At 39.3% G+C, this 16200-nt stretch overlaps 1 protein-coding gene across 1 annotated transcript in view; it reads right to left on the bottom strand.

The window, feature by feature from the left end:
• Positions 1-16200, bottom strand: part of ZCCHC2 (zinc finger CCHC-type containing 2) — a 58711-nt gene that overhangs the window by 2988 nt on the left and 39523 nt on the right. Inside the window, exons 8-13 of the mRNA XM_010388806.2 lie at positions 15461-15518; positions 12990-13125; positions 11492-11556; positions 11027-11121; positions 5337-5465; positions 73-1566 (exon numbers count right to left, since the gene is read on the bottom strand). Coding sequence (XP_010387108.2) covers positions 73-1566; positions 5337-5465; positions 11027-11121; positions 11492-11556; positions 12990-13125; positions 15461-15518 — 1977 coding nt within the window. The remainder of the gene's footprint in view (positions 1-72; positions 1567-5336; positions 5466-11026; positions 11122-11491; positions 11557-12989; positions 13126-15460; positions 15519-16200) is intronic.

Raw genomic sequence — 16200 nt, 5'->3', positions numbered from 1 at the left:
CATGATCAATAAGGAAAGGAAGGAGAAACGGGTCAACTCAAAAGCAAGTCCTCTGGGAGTTACTGTGATTACCTTGTTGATTGGCCTCCATGGACGACTGCTTACAGTCCTGTGCATAGTGTCCGCTTACACCGCAATTGTAACATGAGACATTCCCGTTCTTCTTGGGCCCCGAACCACTGGTGTTGGCAACTACATTAGGTGCTGGATATACAGGATAGAATCTCCCAAATCCTGCCATCTGCTGCATGCCATAGTTGGCTTGGCTCCCCATGACTGGGTCATGTACCAGTCCATTTGCATATGGAGTCTGAGGCAGAAAAAAAGGAAGTTGGTTTCCATTGCTCTGATGTGCTTGGTTGAGGTAGCTGCCATTGCAAATGGATGGCAGAGTAAAGAATGAAGGGACTCGGTACATTGGTCCAGGCATTGGATTAGGATAATAATAACTATTTAGCTGAAGGTTTCCATTGGTCCCACAGCTGCACCTTCGCCCACAAGAACCACAAGGACCCGAGCCCATCTGCTGTGGTGGCCCTACTGTCCCGTTAGCGTTCGTGTTCCCCACAGCACTGATGTAAGACGTGCTGTCACTCTGCGCGGTACTGTGTGTCAAGGCAGGGCTCGGGCTCGGGGCAGGGCCTGGGGTGTGGGTAGGAACCGCGGGAGGTACAGTTGCCTGGGCCTGGCTGATGCCTGCGCTCGCTGGCTGGGGAGAAGTTGCTGCTGTGCTGAGCACACTGGAGTTCTGGCTGGGTAACACGCCGGCAGCAAGGGGAGAGCCTGGTAAGGGGTAGGAAGCTGGTGGCTGAGCAGCTGAGAGGCCAGCTGCTGGAAGAACTACCTTCACATTGGTAGGCTGAGGGACTGTCCCTGTGTTTCCCTCAATTTGAGGCACCATTTGATTGAGTCCTACCACTTGGGATGCAGATTTTGTGATGGGGTCCGTGGTAGCAACAGGAGAGCCTGGGAAACTACCTGGGTTATGGATAGGAATAAAGGCAGTGTTTGGTGATCCGATGCTCAGACTTCCGGGTGGCTGTTGTGGGATGTTAACTGTGCAGCTCTCAGAAGATCCCTGTGGCGGTGGCAACTTCAGCCTCTGAACTGTCAGATGCAAAGCGGGAGTACTGCTATGTGGAAGGAAGGTTGATGGAATAGGTAAAGGGGAAGCCAGTAACTCAAGGTGCTTTTCTGATTCTGCAGTGGAAGCTGCTGGCCCTAGTATTCCAACGGGGGTTGAATTTGCGGACTCCCTTATTGCAGAAATAGCAACAGGACTAGGAACAAGCATCCCTATGGTTTTGCCATCAGCGGGTTTGGGTGCAGGAACGACGACGTCAGACTTCTGGGCACCATTGTGCATGACACAGTGTAAAGTTGGCATAAAAGAAATATGCTGATACTTGGGCGAGTTTAAGGGATCTTCTAAAAGGTTTCCATTCTCATTTCCTAGTGAAGCAATCTGAACAGGTGGCTTGACAGTGACGGTCTGGTTGACGGAACCATAACCTGTAAACCTAGTTGTTGATGGATTCCCAGAATCCTCAGAATTGCTGTCTGTGTCTAAAGAAAACAAACATAAAGAGATATTAACACTGAGCGTAACTCCCATCTTTCTTGCTAGAAATAAGCATTAAATATATCTCAAAGTCACTCAAGTTTGGAAAGTGTCCCTCTGTGATGTCTCCTGACTGTCTGAGCTGACCTCCCTTTAACTTTTGGCTTCCTATGGGTCATCATTAGATCAATGCTTTATTTTAAAAATACGGGGATATAAACAGAAAACCAAAAGGTTAGTTGGAGACTGAATGACACAGTGTAAAGCACAGAGATTTATGCACCACCACCTCTGTTCTGAGGGCAGCATCGGACACGCTTAGCCTTAATAAACTTCAGGCAATCCACTTGGTCTTTATTCTGCACTGCCAGACCAAGTCCTTCAACTTGTCTCAGATAAATGATATAATTTCAAGGAGCTCAGTCAAGACAATATTTAACTCAAATATCTAGAGGTAGGGAACAGAAAAGATTTTGTTTCTTTAGAATGGAGTCAATATTCTTAATACTAAATATTTCAATGGGGGAAGAAAATTTAAAGCTATTATTAATCATAAAACAAATATGCTAGAACACAAGAAACAGAGGAATAGGAGAGTGTGGCAATTTCTCCAAAATCAAAACAGCAAATACAAACAACACTGCATCAGCTACTCCTGCATCAGCTTACACCTGTGTACAGAAATAGTGTTGACCGAGCCTTCAGGGGATGTCCTGACTTTTGGTATAAAGGGGACAAGGATAAAATCTGATTCACAATGTTTAAACATCATAGACCCAGATACTGTGTCGATGTATACATAGACCATTCCATTAGAATGTAGTGCCTATTTAAAAATCTTTCTGCTTGTATGGATATGCTGAATTGCACTAGGTACTTAAAATATTTGTATTCATTAAGGTATGAACTGGCTATATTCAGCTTAAGATGTTAAAAAGTTTTCAAACAGAACACTAAAAACAAATTCATCTTCATGAACAAAGATTAAATGAAAGCTACTTACTGACACAAGCACATCAAGTGTTACTAATTCAATTATTTTAATTTATATTAGAAGAAACTCAAAGAGTGAATGGTTCTAGCATAAACTTCCCTTAATAGATTAATAATTGGGGTATTTCTTGCTAAACTTTGCAAAATAAAAACTATCCCAAAATCCTAACTTATTTATTGAAGGCATTTTATCTATATCATCACACCAGTGCAGAATCAAAGATAAAAATGTTAAGTCTAAAAGAAGCAGAAACATTTTTAAAGAAGTTAGTTAAATTTCTATGTGTTTAACAGCAAATGACCTCATTATTTTTAATGTTCCCAATCAGTTTTCCAAGCATCCTGAGACTCCTCTAGACATGTTGGGACACATCTCGCCCTTTTGTGCACTGATTTTGGTAATTGTAAAGCCTCAAACAGAATACCATCACTACCCAGGAGAGCAACAGCAGAGCCACCCACGCCCTTTTCAAAGTAGCCTTTTCATCCACTGAGAATTCTAAAAATGATCAAAGCTCTCTACCATAATGGATATTTTCCTTGGGTGAAGACAGCCCTAAGCCATTCTTTCATATTCAATAACAGCCTATTTGAAAAAAGCCAAGTTCCTCAACACAGGCCTCCAACTTATGCTATTTGATGGCAGAAGAGGGATGCTGCCATTACCCAAGTGTACAGATGTAAACTAACACTTCAGACAACAAGGCAAAATCCGCAGTGCGAACCACTGACTCACCTGCACATCCTAGAGATTCAAGCATAAATGTACAATGAAACATACTGAAAACGTTTGTCTGTTCTAGGTAAGGCATAAAAATCCTCTCCTTTAATGCTGGGCACAGTGGCTCATGCTTATAATCTCAACGTTTTGAGAGGCCAAGGTAGGAGGATCACTTGCGCCCAGGAGTTCAAGACCAGCCTGGGCAACACTGCAAGACCCTGTCTCATAAATTTAAAAAAAAAAAAAAGAAGAAGAAGAACAACAACAAAAAAAATCCTCTCATTTAAGCTTCCCAATAGCTCGGTGAAAGGTTTTCATTTTTTTTTCTTTCACAAGGAAACTGCAGATCAGAAGTACAGTGTTGCCTCAGGTTAGAAGAACTGGTAGTAAAGTAACTATGCTACATTTGGTATGACTACAAAGTAACTGCAAAGTAAAGACTGACTTTAATTGTATGTGATGTAGCAACACCATAGCATAGCTCCCTAAGACATAGCCTGATACCACAACACAGAAAGAAGCTAAGGTCCCAGAGAGCTGCAGACTGTCCAGGAAGAAACCACACTTGGCTGAAACAATATGTGGTAAGGATCTTAATCTGTAGGTGGATCACGAGAAGTAACCTGACACTGCCCACCAGCACGGGTCCACCTTGTAACCAAGGTGTGTTGTCATCATGCATTCAACATACACATTTTAAAGGAGACCTCACCTCCAGACCAGAATGGTAGAATAAGACCTCTAATAATCCACTCTTTCATAAACGCAATGAAAACCCTAGCAAAACCTGTCCAATAACCAACTTTTTCAAAATTCTGGAAATTAAAGGCTTACAACACTCTGAGGAGTGTTTATTCAAGAAAAATAGCTCAATCTGTAAGAACAGAAAACCTCAAGGCGTTTTCCCCTTGTCTTACTTCCACTCCCCCTTTCTCTAGCTCTAAAACAGCCCTGTAAATGACTTGTCCCTCAATTTCTGAAATCAGTACAAACACTATCTCTCTTGCAGTAGAAGCTACAAAACCCAGCAGCCATTAGGAGTATGGGTCTGGAGTTCCCCAAAAGCCCCACCACCAAACTGTCAACATTTGACTGTCTGGCAGCTAGTGCTCACTCTGCGTTATAGCCTCTTACCTGCAGGACGTTTGTCATAATCAGTCAGAAGCAACTGTTTCACAATGTATACTAGCTGGGGCTGACAAGAGCTAACCAGAAAACTTAAAATGAAAAACTGGGGAATAAGATGGCTACAGGAGGCTTCGAAAAGCTTTAATATATTCTTGGGAACCTAAAAGGTTTTGCTCACGCCTATAGTTATATGCCCTTCCAAGGCAGACCTGAGAAGGCCCTAAGCAACCACTGCTGGCTGATTTTAAGCCTCTGTGCAAGGAGTAACTGAAGACATAGTACCCAGAGAAAACAACAAAATGGCAGATGTAAAACCTACCTTATTAGTAATTACATTAAATGTAAATGGACAAATAGCAGAGATTGGCAGAATGAATAAAAAACCATAATCTAACTATATGTTGTCTACAAGAGACAAATTTTGTATTTAAAGACACAACAAATAGGCTTAAAGTAAAAGGATAGAAAACGAAATACTGTGCAAGCAGTACCTAGAAAAATGCTGGATTGACTATACTATTATCAGACAAAATAGACTTTAAGACAAAAATTGTTACTAGAGACAAAGGAGGATATCCTAAAATGGTAAAAGGGTCAATCGAGAGGATGTAAAGAGCATAAACATATGTATGCACCTAACAACACACACATTTTCCTTCTTTCTGCACTAACTCTACCTCATTATGATCCTGTCTTCATCCTATTTAACTTCATATGCAGTGAAATATGTTTATCAAATCAACATAGCTAGGAATTTCTAAGGCAATTATCTATAAAATGCCCTTTATATCAATTTTACATTTAAAATCAGTTAATGGCATTTATAGGACCATAAAATTCCTTGTTTGACTTCGACATGAAGAAAAAACACACATTTCCCTCCACTCCCCCACCCTTGCCATGCCAACAATACTCCCATTTCAAAGAGCAAACCTCTGTCTTTCTCTTCTTCACTTTCGAAACTTTCTCTTCCATCGTGTCGGGGACTAGATGGAGAACTGTAACTCTCTGAAGATGTTTCTCCACATGTGTCATGTCCAGAGCCAATGTCCAAATTCACATCTAAAAATAACAACACTATTAAAAAAATCATATTAAGTCATTTTAAATTAATTTCTAAGTTGAATCATTAGAAATTAACTTTAGCTACAAATATTTTCTTCAGTTTCCCCACAATCATCTAAAAAAGCTTGTCCTTGATATAAACTGATTAAATTATAATTTTAATAGATAATGCTTGATAAATATATTTTTAAAACAATGCACAGAATAAGTCATTCTCTTACTGACTTCAAAGAAAGAGTTAAGGTTGGCTGCAGGGTCTGTCCAATATCACTTTGAGCTACTTTCTAAGTCTAGATATTTTAACTCCTCAGAGCTTGCTGGAATATTCATTCTTTAAAATAACTCAAGAAAAGGGCTGCCAAAATGCCTACTCAATGAAAATTACTTGGAGTATTTAAAGTAATAAAATGCTTCCCATCTAGTAGACTGAGTAATCTCTTGAATTCCGCCAAGTTCAAGCTTATACTGAGGTAGTATGAGGTGGTGACAGGACCTGCCATGACCAACTAGCCGCATCTGTTTTGAGCACATAAGGAGGGACTATTGTTGTATCTAGTATTGGACAAGAGATACAAACTGTGGATTTTTTTTTCCTATAGTGGCCCTAACTTAGGGAAACATTATCTTTGTAAACCCAGTAGCTAGCATAATTCTGCCTTACAGCAAGCATTCAACTTATGCTTGGTATATAAATCCCCAAATAAGGGATTCCAGAGGGTTCTTAAGAACTGTAGATTACTGAATCATTTCTGTGGCAACCGGTAGAACCAGTAAAAGATAATGGATATTAATTGCCTGGGCAAAATATGTGTCAGAGAAAAGGCACAATTTGTATAATGAGCAATCCAGGCGACTAACCTGTGGCTTTTGGCTGGGATAAACTTGTAACAGCGTTAAAACTGTTAAACATGAGCTAGATTAGCTCAGCCACTGAAATGTTAGATGAATATTGGAGAAAAATAAAGTCATTAGGAATGCTGATGTTGCTAAATTCTTCCTGAGTAATAAATGTCAAACTGCCAAGGGAAAACTGCACAAAATCTTATGAGGCTACAAGGAAAGTGGCAGAGGAGTTCATAGGCAAGTAATAATTTCACAGAAAAGTAACATGGAGGATACCTACATAGTAATAGGCCCTGAATGACCCATCGTAAGGTGACTTAAGGGATGCAGGTCAACACCAATGGCTGCTTGAAGACAGACTAATGGGCCATAGTGGCCAAACAAGTTGTCATTAAGTTGGACTAATGATGAAACCTATAGAACTTGCATGGAAGTCTTGCATATAAATATTTCAACTAGCATATAACAAAATGAACAATCCAAGATCAAGAGAATCAAAGATTCGGGGATATTCTCAAACTAGAAATGGACTGGAAAGGAACCTCAGGGGTAGCATTCATCAAAACACAGACAGTGAAACTACAGTAGTTCAAAGAGCAAATTTCAGAATATGTTTTTTAAAAAAGCAGCTACCTCTCCAAATGGTATAATTTACAAAACTATTTTTATTTACACTGTGCAAGCTGGTGAATATTCTAATCACCAATTGCCACATACAAAACTGCAGCTTCCAAAGAACTGAATACATAAATCTAAATCTATACTAAACAATCTTTCTTTGATAATTCAGAAGGTACTTCAGAATTGTGTAGTACCTCAAGAACTTTAATAATCAGCAATTATGTGATCCTCTAGAGATTCAGGGGATGTGGAAAGTGAAGCCAGACCAATTATGAAAAAGGATACTCCACAAATTGCCCTTTTAAAAAGACACACAAACTTTGAATTTGTCATGTCTCAATGATAAAGGGTCTTGTATATAATAAAGATGACAAAAACAAAATTTAAAACAGAAACCACTATTCTAACACTAAAAATACTGGTTACTGGTAATTATAAACAACAGAAGTCTGTTACAGAGTTAAGACCCACTGAGATAAATCATAGGCGATAGAACCACATATTTCATCTGGGATATTAAAGGAAGCTAGAGATCTTCTAAATCTTTTACAAGAAACTGAGAGATCAACCATCTCATTTCCCTCTAGGCTTTTTGGTGCCACAATTGGCAACAGAAGAGTGGGGTGGAGGAAACACTGGGCAATAAACTACAATGATGGGAATTTTTTTTTTTTTTTGGAGACGGAGTCTCATTCTGTTGCCCCGGCTGAAGTGCAGTGGCACAATCTCGGCTCACTGCAACCTCCACCTCCCGAGTTCAAGTGATTCTCCTGCCTCAGTCTCCCAAGTAGCTGGGACTACAAGTGTGCGCCACCACACCTGGCTAATTTTTATATTTTTAGTAGAGACAGGGTTTCACCATGGTGGCCGGGCTGGTCTCAAACTCCTGACCTCAAGTGATCCAGTGGCCCTGGCCTCCAAAGTGCTGGGATTACAGGCGTGAGCCACCGTGCCCGGCCATGGTGAGCATTCTTAACGCTCTATACGCGCCTCTTCAGAAGACAGAAAGCTTGGGTTTTAACAGAAAAGACACTCCAACAACACAGACAACTGATGGCACTGACTGCATCCTGGCAGGAGTCAGCACAGAGGAGGGCTGGGCGCCATCTTTGTTTCCTTTTGAAATTCTAAGCTACATAATTGTATTATTACTCAAAACAGAAGTTAAAATTTACATTTAATAATAAATTTTTAGGCGGGGCGCAGTGGCTCACACCTGTAATCCCAGCACTTTGGGAGGCTGAGGCGGGTGGATCACGAGATCAAGAGATAGAGATCAACTTGGCTAACACAGTGAAATCCTGTCTCTATTTATGTTATATAAAAACATACAAAAAAATTAGCCGGGCATGGTGGTGGGAGCCTGTAGTCCCAGCTACTCCGGAGGCTGAGGCAGGAGAACGGCGTGAACCCGGGAGGCGGAGCTTGCAGTGAGCTGAGATCGCGCCACTGCACTCCAGCCTGGGGGACACAGCGAGACTCCATCGCAAAAATAAATAAAATAATAAACTTTTAAGAAGTAAAATACAAATCTTAAGCTAAAACGTATTATTATTTAAAGATCCAAGCAACCTGAAAGACTCAGTATTTTCAGCTTCAAGACAATGTCTCTCCAATTTATGACATGAGCTGTTGTTCCACAAAAAACATCCTTACGCGTGTACTGAGTTTACTGAATGCTTACAGACAATTCTTCCTCGGTGCCTTAATATATCAAAGAAAAATTAATACACCAAAGGGTTTTTTAAAAGTTGGAATTGGCATACATCTGTGCTGCATTTGACATCAATGAGACAATCTGTTCACAGTCATTCTATAAATGTAAATACATACAAATCGGGGATAGATACAGAGGAGAAAATAGATAAAACTGAACTTAAATATGCTGAGGTTATTTTCGTAATATTTGAAAATTAAGGAAAAAAATGAATGAGAGTTTGTGATGCTGTTACAAAGTTCTTAACCTATACAATGCATGTTTCCCTCTAATTTATTACAACAAGGAAAAGGAACTAAATTGCTGCATTGAACACCTAGGTACTTGGAACTAGGAAAATGCTCTTCACGTTTTTACATGTAATTCTTACAATCTGCTGTAGCAAGCATTACTCCTGTTTTACAAATGAACAAACAAAGGTGTCAGAGAGGTCGCATGCTTAAAAAACTGGGGGAGCAGAACACTCAAACCCATAGCTGTCTCTGACCAAAGTCCATGTGCTTCTCCTCTGGAAATGGGCTAACAGGGAAAAAACAGTTGCAAACTTCTTTAGTGAGCAGTAGTTCCCAAACACTGTGAGACGAGAGAGAGTGATCTTATGGAGGGCAGAAATTTCATTCAGAAAATGGTATTTTAGAAAACAAACATGGCAGCAGTATGGAAAATGAACTAGAAAGAGAAGGAACAGAGAGGGAGGGCCGTCAGAATCGATCTCCAAATGTCCACCGACAGACTTCTGTCTTCCGCATTTAGTGTTTTCCTCCTCCGTTATGCTGTCATCACCACCAGAGGGAATCTCAGCGACAGTAAAGTGTTACACGATCCTTCTACAGACAAGATGGGTTTTGTCCATGTTATTTTACCCTCACTTCCAGTGATTCAATGAGTTGGCCAGATGATGTTATTTTTAAATTTATTATTATTTTTTGAGATGGAGTTTTACTCTTGTTGCCCAGGCTGGAGTGCAATGGCGCAGTCTTGGCTCACTGCAACCTCCACCTCCCAGGTTCAGGCAACTCTCCTGCCTTAGCCTCCCCAGTAGCTGGGATTACAGGCGCCCACCACCATGCCCAGTTAATTTTTTTTTTTTTTTTTTTTTTTTTGAGGCGGAGTCTCACTGTGTCCCCCAGGCTGGAGTGCAGTGGCCGGATCTCAGCTCACTGCAAGCTCCGCCTCCCGGGTTTATGCCATTCTCCTGCCTCAGCCTCCCGAGTAGCTGGGACTACAGGCGCCGCCACCTCGCCCGGCTAGTTTTTTGTATTTTTTTTTTAGTAGAGACGGGGTTTCACCGTGTTAGCCAGGATGGTCTCGATCTCCTGACCTCGTGATCCGCCCGTCTCGGCCTCCCAAAGTGCTGGGATTACAGATCCAGTTAATTTTTGTATTTTTAGTATAGACAGGGTTTCATCATGTTGGCCAGGCTGGTCTCGAGCTCCTGACCTCAGGTGATTTGCTCACCTTGGCCTCTCAAAGTGCTGGGACTATAGGTGTGAGCCACCGTGTCTGGCCCAGATGATTTTAGATTTGAAAGCTAACCATTTTTCTTTCATCACTATTCAGTCTTTCTATACAAATATACAGTTTAAAAACATACTCAAAACTTTTAAGAAATAGATTCTGGTTATTCATATTACATCACAACTGAATGTACTAATATTAGAATAACATTTAAATTAAAATATCACATTTGTGGGATCACTACATAAATGTGTCAGGGGCATCCAGGGATAAAACGTTTTCCTAGAGGTCTGCGTGCTCTTATTCTTTTTTAATCGTTATAATTAATAGTAAAGATAAACAAAATCAATGAAGCTACAGAAGGGCACTTCTCAAGTCAAATGAACCTTGAACCTAAAAATAAAGGAACCTTAAAATAATGATGGGTAAATGGAAGCCATATAAATCTAGCATAACAAAAATTTGAGGGTTGACATTCCCTTAAAGCCTCATAAAACTTCGTAAAGGATGGTTATTAAATCATGAAGAAGTCAACAGTATTCTAAAAAATGACTTTACATAAAAACACTCTCATGAATGACTGGCAAAGCCACAGGAGAGATCCCCCATGGCCTTGGGAAATGTCTCCTGAGTCGGGACTGGCTGGAAAAGGACAACCTGGGAGACTCCTACTGCCAGAAGGGAGAAGCAGGTGAGAATAACTGAGGCAAAGGCAATCTTCACCCCCATGGCTGGTTTGTATTCCCTAAATTAACTCTACTGATTTCGGAACTGTTTAATTTGGAAATTGCTGTACATATCAACACAAGGTAAAATTATAGTATTAGGATTTGACACAGCTCAGTATCTATTAATACAGAAAGTATCATGCTAAATATATTTAGGTGAGGGGTATTTGAAAGAAAAATAATCTTCTTACCTTTCACAGCACCACCATGGGCATGCTGAGGAGTGGACAGTCTAATACCATTTATTCTACTATTCAATCTGCTGTCAGTTTTCTTAATTTTCTCCCTAAACCAAATAAACATATTGCCAACATTTTTATAAGGTTATCTACCAAACACATTCAGTACAGTATTGATAAAATTCCCTTCAAGACTCTTTAGAGTTAAATTTTTTTAGTAAGGAATAATCTAAATACAATTAAGATTCGCCCTTCAGTAAAGTTCTGAGAGTTTTACCCCTCCAAACTGAACGCAATGTTTGACAGTAGCTTTATGTTTATCACCTGTATATATTAATATTTTGAATCAAAAGAGTAAAACCCAGAATTAAAAATATAAAGAAAACTAACTAAAAGAATACTATGTTGTATACTATCATAAACTAAACAGGCCTATTATCAAAGGCTATATGCTGTCTTTCCTTAAATTGAACCTACTTTTCTGTTTGTGGCTTTCCTTTCTTCTTATTTATTGAAGATAAACTCCGTTTTTCAGCAGAATGCTAGCAGAAAGAAAAAAAGACAAATCAGACAAAAGTTACATCATACTGACATTTTTACTGATAATAAACATTAAAGTGATAAATTCTCAGTTGTATATTCTAACAAGTGTTAATTTCCAACCTATTTTTGAAGTTTCCCACCTGAACCACTAACATTTACATATTCTGTGACAATTACTTATATATTTTTCTCATGATTAATACAATATTGTTTTCTATTTTTCTTTTAAAATGGGCCTACTTTTTTTTTCTGACTATAAAATGAAACACAATCAAGTGACTGGCACTTGCTGTGGGTTTACTTCTATTCTCTTAAAGTACAATTCGATAAAACTGCCAACACTTAATTATGTCAACTCTAAGAAGAGAGGGTGCAGTTACTGGAGTGGGGGAGGGAAAGTAAACTCAGAGGAGCTTTGAAAATAGGTCCTTAATTATGATTGAAACTATTTATAATTTCTCAGAATATGCATTAATGCATAAAAACACATTCCAAGAAGAGTTAACATTTCGATCTGAGCGTTGGTCAGAAACAACATCAGGTTAATGAATCAATTTTCTAGAGAGAAGTTTCATTCCATACTTGTAACATATACAGAAGGACCTCCCCCCATATCTGTGAGGCCATACGACACTAAACACACTTAAGAGCATTCTGCTCTCTGATCACACCCAAATCTTAAGAAAGCAAACATCTCCTAATGCATTCTGAAGTGTCGGTAAACTGACCCAGATATTCACGAAGAAAGGTCAGTTGGAAAATTTACATCAAAATAGCAAGGCAGTGATTGAAATGTGAATCCTTCTTTCAATTCTTTCAAGACCAAAAAATTTTGGCATAACAATCTAATGTACACCTTGTTAAACAGTGAAGGTATTATTTTTAAAAATTTTTATTTTGTTTTAAATTTATTTTTTAGAGACAGGGTCTTACTCTGTTGCCCAGGCAGAAGTGCAGTGGCTGTGATCATGGCTCACAGCAGCCTTGAACTCCTCAGCTCAGGTGATCCCCCTGCCTCAGCCTCCCAAGTAGCTGAGATTACAGGTGTGCACCGCCACACTCAGCTAATTTTTAAATTTTTTATACAGATAGGGTTTCACCATGTTGCCGAGGCTGGTCAAATGTGTGGCCTCAAGCAATCCTCCTGCCTTAGTCTCCCAAAGTGCTGGGATTAGAAGCGTGACCCATGGCGCCTGGCAAGGTGTCATATTAAAGTGTACTAATCTTACACAAGCAATAAAAGTTATCTAAATACACATTTTTAGGTCTCAGAAGAGCTTAGATCATATATAAGTATAGTCTAAAACTTAAACATTCCTTCATTTCTTCTTACCAGATTACTATCTGACTGAAAGCTTACAGAACTTAAATTTTTTTCTTGTAGAGTAGCAATGCTTTAACTACACAGGTCCAAAACAAACTCCCCACACACCTGGTCAGCTGAGGTCACACAGTGCTCTGGGTGCTGAATGGTGGTACAGCTTTGCTTCCTCCAATCCACAATTCCATTCTGTTCAGAATATTGCATGGTAAGCCCATCCAATGGAGAACAACTTGTACCAATATTGCTGCCAAAGAAAAGTTTATGAAAGCGTGAAAATCTGCCGTCAATAGTAACCTGCTATTTCATTTCAATGAAGAAGTTACAGTAACCCTCTTTTCAATACATTGGTTTCTTCACAGAATGCCTAATGATAGGTCTAAGAAAAAAAAAGTATACTATGAGAAGTAAACCACTACACATCTATTTATCATTAATACCTGTCTCTAAAAAGAGTAGTAACAGCTGCACACTCTGCTTTTAGACACTGCGTGATGGTGATCATCATACACTGCTTATTACAGTTGGGACAGAGAGGCTTATACAACCTGCATCTTGAAAGCACTGCTGTCATGAGTACTTAAGTAACTGAGTACATGAAGGGACAGGATAATGAGAACAAAAAAACAAAAGAAACAGACAAGAGAAATAGGCCTCAGCAGAATTCAGATGATAAACTTATTGGACATGGACTTTCAGATAACAGTGCTTAACATGGTCGACAAATATAATACTGAGGATTTTGGAAGAGAAATTTGGAAAAGAAAAAAATGTAAATTATAGAACTATAAAATAAACTAATATTACAAACTCAACAAATGGGAAATAGATGGAGAAAATCAGTGCAGGGGAAACAGATGAAGAAAACCAATGAAGAAAAAAATTGGTCAGAAGAAAACGGATTAAAGCACTGAGAGTGAAAAAAATGTGAAAAACAAAAAAGGCTTAAAAGACATGAGACAGCAAGGCACGGTGGCTCACGCCTAGAATCCCAGCACTTCGGGAGGCTGAGGCGGGTGGATCACCTGAGGTCAGCAGTTCGAGACCATCCTGGCCAACATAGTGAAACTCCGTCTCTACTAAAAATACAAAAAAATTTAGCCAGGTGTGGTGACGGGCACCTGTAGTCCCAGCTACTTGGGAGGCTGAGGCAGGAGAATCGCTTGAACTCGGGAGGCGGAGGGTTGCAGTGAGCTGAGACCATGCCACTTCACTCCAGCCTGGATGACAGAGCAAGACTCCATCTCAAAAAACAAAAAAAATGGGACATGGTGAAAAATCTAACATACAAGGATATGAAGTCTTGGAAGAGGGAACAAGAGAAAAGCGGAGAAGAAATATTTGAAGAAGTAAAAGCTAGTTTTCTAAAATCAAAAGACATCAAGCTACAGATTCAAGAATTCATGCAAAGGAAGCTAGGAAAACTGCTGAAAACCAGACAACAACAAAACCTTAAAAGCAATCAGAGAGAAATGCATATTATCTTCAAAAGAGCAGCAGTAAGACCGATTGAAACTCTGGATGTCAGATGACTTAAGTGTGAGTTCCTCTCAAATGAAGAGTCCAGAATAACAGAGTTTATCTGTGAAGAGATCCCAAAAAGCAGGAGCAAGGGAGTGGAGAGAATGAAATGGGGAAGGACTGCAATGAAGAGTCCACAGTGGAGGCTGGAAGCATCAGAAGCCCCGAGCCTTTGGGCCCTCCCAGAATGACAGACCCAAAAAGGATGGAGGCAGCCTCCTCTGTGAGCGGCAAAGGCCCTGAGGCGGAACATGGAGAGTCACGGCTCCTCCTTGAGGAGCAGAGCGCTAATGTGGTATGAGTCAGAAATCACAGATGGCTTTATGTGATCTGCAGGAGAAACTGGAGGTGAGCGGAGAGAATAAGATGCAAGGAAATAAAGGGAGAACCAGAAGACGAGGAAGCTATACTTTCAAAAAGCTCATAGAAAATAATTGCCCAATTAGAATCCCACATGTGGCAAGAGTATCTTTTAAAAATGAAGGCAAAATAAACATTTTTTTCCAGATAAAAATTTAAGTACATTCATCACTGGCAGATGTGACTATAGGAAATACTCAAGTGTTCTTCAGCTGGAAGGAAAATGATCATAGGTGGATGCTCAGAGACACAGGAAGGAAGGAGTACACAAACACTACAAAAAGGTTTCATGGGGTTTAAAATTATACAGAGAATTAAAATGTATGACAGCCATGGCTTACAAGTTAGGGGGAAATAAATGATGTTACAGTAATCTAAGGTCCTCAAATTGTTTGGGACCAGTATAAGTAAAAATATCCAACTTTAATAAGTCAAAGATACATAATATAATCTCTAGGATAACCACTAGAAGAATTTAAAAACATTGTAAAACTATCAAGGCTAATAGGGGGAAAAAAAAAAAGCAGAGAAGAAAAACAACTCAAAAGGAGGCAAAAAAAAAAAAAAAAAGTGAGAAAAGGAAACAGAAAAAGTGGAGAAATAAAAAGCAAATAGCAAAATGACAGAATTATTGCCAAATACATCAGAAATTTAATTAAAATGTACCACAGCACCTTTTGTTTTAGAAAGAGGATACTTACTTCACAATGGGACTTTTCCCAGTATGCTTCTTGTGGATTATGGCGTGCTGCAATACATCTAGAAGAGAGGAAAAAGTAACTTATTACATTAAATGCTGCAGCAAAAACCAACAGTAGGATGCTACCAGTCTGTATGATCATAACCACTGGTGACAGACTGTATGAAGCACTTCTAAGCATTTCTCAACAAAGAAGATACCTTAAGCAAATTTTTCAAAAACACAGTAAACTCTGAATTACCTTTTATATCCTCTCAAATGTTTTCCACCTAAGAGCAAATCAATCTTGTTCAAAACTATGAAAGTCTATTATGAGCATGTCCCTAAGAAACTACAACATCCAATTTCAGATAGAACTTTTTAACCATTAAAAACTGAAGAGTTTCAAACATTCAAACCCGTATTTATTAATATAACAAATGCCCAGGTACACCACCCTCCAGACTGCTCCATATTTGCCTCTTTTAAGAAACAGAGTATCACAGGAATGACTGAAGGTCTTCCTCCATTCCATTCCCCCTCATCTCTCTGGAGACTAACTAGTACCTTACTTGTTGAAACATTCTAGTTCAAGTTTTAACTATCCATATATGTGTGCTCACAAACACATTAGCTGTTACATGTTTCAATACACAACTGTCCTTCAGTATTCGCATGTAATCTATGCACATCCTCCTGTTTACTTTAAATCATCTCTAGATTATTTATACTACCTAATACAATGTAAATGCTATGCAAATA

The sequence above is a fragment of the Rhinopithecus roxellana genome, chromosome 21, assembly GCF_007565055.1.
Source record: "Rhinopithecus roxellana isolate Shanxi Qingling chromosome 21, ASM756505v1, whole genome shotgun sequence".
Lineage (NCBI taxonomy): Eukaryota > Metazoa > Chordata > Mammalia > Primates > Cercopithecidae > Rhinopithecus > Rhinopithecus roxellana.
This window is presented reverse-complemented; position numbering and strand designations above follow the sequence as displayed.